The sequence below is a fragment of the Equus quagga genome, chromosome 9 (assembly GCF_021613505.1).
Source record: "Equus quagga isolate Etosha38 chromosome 9, UCLA_HA_Equagga_1.0, whole genome shotgun sequence".
Lineage (NCBI taxonomy): Eukaryota > Metazoa > Chordata > Mammalia > Perissodactyla > Equidae > Equus > Equus quagga.
Genome location: NC_060275.1, coordinates 48,831,717 through 48,833,823, shown reverse-complemented (window position 1 = coordinate 48,833,823; position 2,107 = coordinate 48,831,717). Strand labels below are relative to the sequence as shown.

The window sequence follows — 2,107 nt, the reverse complement described above, 5'->3', positions numbered from 1 at the left end:
CGGGGCCGCCGCCGCCGCCGCCTGGCCGCTGCCCGAGCCCGCTCGCCGGCCTGCGCGGCCCCCGGAGCGCCCCGTCCCCACGCCCGGCCCAGCCCTGACCCACGCCCGGCCCCGCTCGCACCGCGCCCGGCCGCTGGCGGCTGCCCGCACATCCTGGAGCTGGCTGGCGCCCCAGAGCTCGGCGAGAACGCGCTTCTTCCGGGCAGCCTCGCCGCGCCGGCCGCCCCCGCGCCCCCGCGCCTGCCTCGCGGACGCCCGGGGCCCCTTCCGCACCCCCGGTCCGCGCTTACCTGCAGCCTGGCACAGCCACAGACACTCGCCGTGGGCTCCCCACGCTCACTGCACGCAGGCCGGGGACGGGATGGACGCGGGGCGCGGGGGCACGGTGGGTGGCAGTGTGTTTTGAATTTTTTTTTTTGGAGTTTGGGGAGGGGGCGGGGTGGGGGAAATCGTGCACGTCCCTGATGGTAGCAGCCCTCCTCCTGCACGAGCACAGAATGTCTAGCCGGCCGTGAACACCCCCACCGGCACCCCCCCCTTCCCGTGCATGCGCGGTGCGGGCTGGGGGGAAGGCGCGCCGCCGGCTTGCGCAGGCACGGAACCCGGCCGAGCCTCTAAATGGGCGAGCAAAGAAAGGGTTAATCCGGGACCTTGCTACGCTTTCGTTGGAGTCTACGGGGCCGCCCCCGGAGGGCCCTGGCCTGCGCACGCGCGCGCACGCGCGCGGCTTGGGGCGCGCGGAGCCCGCGCGCGGGAGAAGGGGAGGCGGGGCAGGGGCGGGGCGTCGGTAGCAGAGGAGCTTATGCACGAGCGCTGCTGGCGGGCACCCGCCCCGCCTGGAGCTCCCGCCTCCCGCTCGGACTCCTGAGCTCCGGCCCGCGCCCGGCGCCGAGACAGCGCCGGGGACGCGGGAGCCCGGCGCTCCCGTGCGTGTGCATGTGCGTGGAGGCAGTGACGCCTTCGGGCGCGCGCAGGCCCTTCGTTGCGGCTGTGGGGCTCATCCGGGACGCCCGGGCTGGCACCCCAGGCACCCTCACCTCCGTGCAGGCCAGCCGACACCGAGACGCGCACTCGTTGGCGTTGGGTGACTGGTGTCGTTGCCGCATTATGTCTATCGGGGATTCGTAGGTGCTCAATAAACGTTTGCAGGACAAATGAAAAAAGTGACATCTTTCATTTGGATTGTAGGAGACGATCCCAGGTACACAGGAGACAGGGATCACCCTCAAAGCTCCGGATCCAGCCAAGCCCGCGCCCACGCTCCCGCATTTACCCAGACACTTTCAGGGAAAAGTCACGGCGGCTGGAGTCCAGAGCCCATGTCTGGCAGTCGTGAGCCTGGACTCGATTGCATTTGCAGCTCGCTCCAGGAGCTCTGATAATCAGCACTGTTCTCATATCCCTGTTCAGCAAAAGTAATGGCTCCGTTGCTGTTGAAACCATGTCGCGTTCCCTCTGACGCGGTGGCTGGGCGGGTGCCGGGCGTCGGACCTGGAAGTCCCTCGGGCTCCCGCGTTTTCTGCTCACCTAAATACAGGAAGCTGGACAGCAGTACCACACCTCTTTAGAGTCGCTTATGCTGCTTTAATACACACCCTTTAACAGCTTTTCGCAAAACACACGCATAATTCACATCTAAAAATTAAAGCGTGACCTTTCTCTCTGGCTTGTGTGAGGTAACAGGTACATAGTAAATATTTAAGAAATGATATTATGACTGTATTAAATTTTAAAATCTGTATAGTCTCAATTGATTTCGTAATATTGACATTGGTTTCAACGTTTCGCAAGGAGATTTTACACATATCTTTTTTGATGTTCACAAAAGCACGGAGGTTAGTAGATCTATTGAATGAAGCAGGATAGAATAGACCAATTCAATTATTGGTACGTTGTTTAACTTCTCCAAACCTCAGCTTCTCATTCTCCGAAATGGAGGAAAGGAAAGCACCTAATAGGGCAATTATGGGGATTAAATGAAATAATGCTCCAAGTACTCAACTCAAATATTAGCTCAATGGTGTTACATGGCCTGCCCACTCTCCCTAGATAGTGGGTTTAAGTGTCACGGGCAGGACCCGAACCACCGAAGTTCATGCTCATACTT

General features: G+C 61.0%; 2 protein-coding genes across 4 annotated transcripts in view; one reads left to right on the top strand and one right to left on the bottom strand.

The window, feature by feature from the left end:
• ZBTB14 (zinc finger and BTB domain containing 14) overlaps positions 1 to 418 on the bottom strand; it is a 7,036-nt gene extending 6,618 nt beyond the window's left edge. Inside the window, exon 1 of one of the 3 annotated variants that reach the window (XM_046672172.1) lies at positions 291 to 418. The gene's annotated coding sequence lies outside the window, so the exon portion shown is untranslated. The remainder of the gene's footprint in view (positions 1 to 290) is intronic. The other 2 variants (XM_046672175.1, XM_046672177.1) reach the window with 2 other exon arrangements.
• The window catches only part of LOC124244549 (translation initiation factor IF-2-like), a 3,706-nt gene extending 2,005 nt beyond the window's left edge, over positions 1 to 1,701 (top strand). Inside the window, exons 4-5 of the mRNA XM_046671174.1 lie at positions 38 to 385; positions 1,189 to 1,701. Coding sequence (XP_046527130.1) covers positions 38 to 385; positions 1,189 to 1,419 — 579 coding nt within the window. The 3' untranslated portion in view covers positions 1,420 to 1,701. The remainder of the gene's footprint in view (positions 1 to 37; positions 386 to 1,188) is intronic.
• Positions 1,702 to 2,107: the final 406 nt, after the last annotated feature.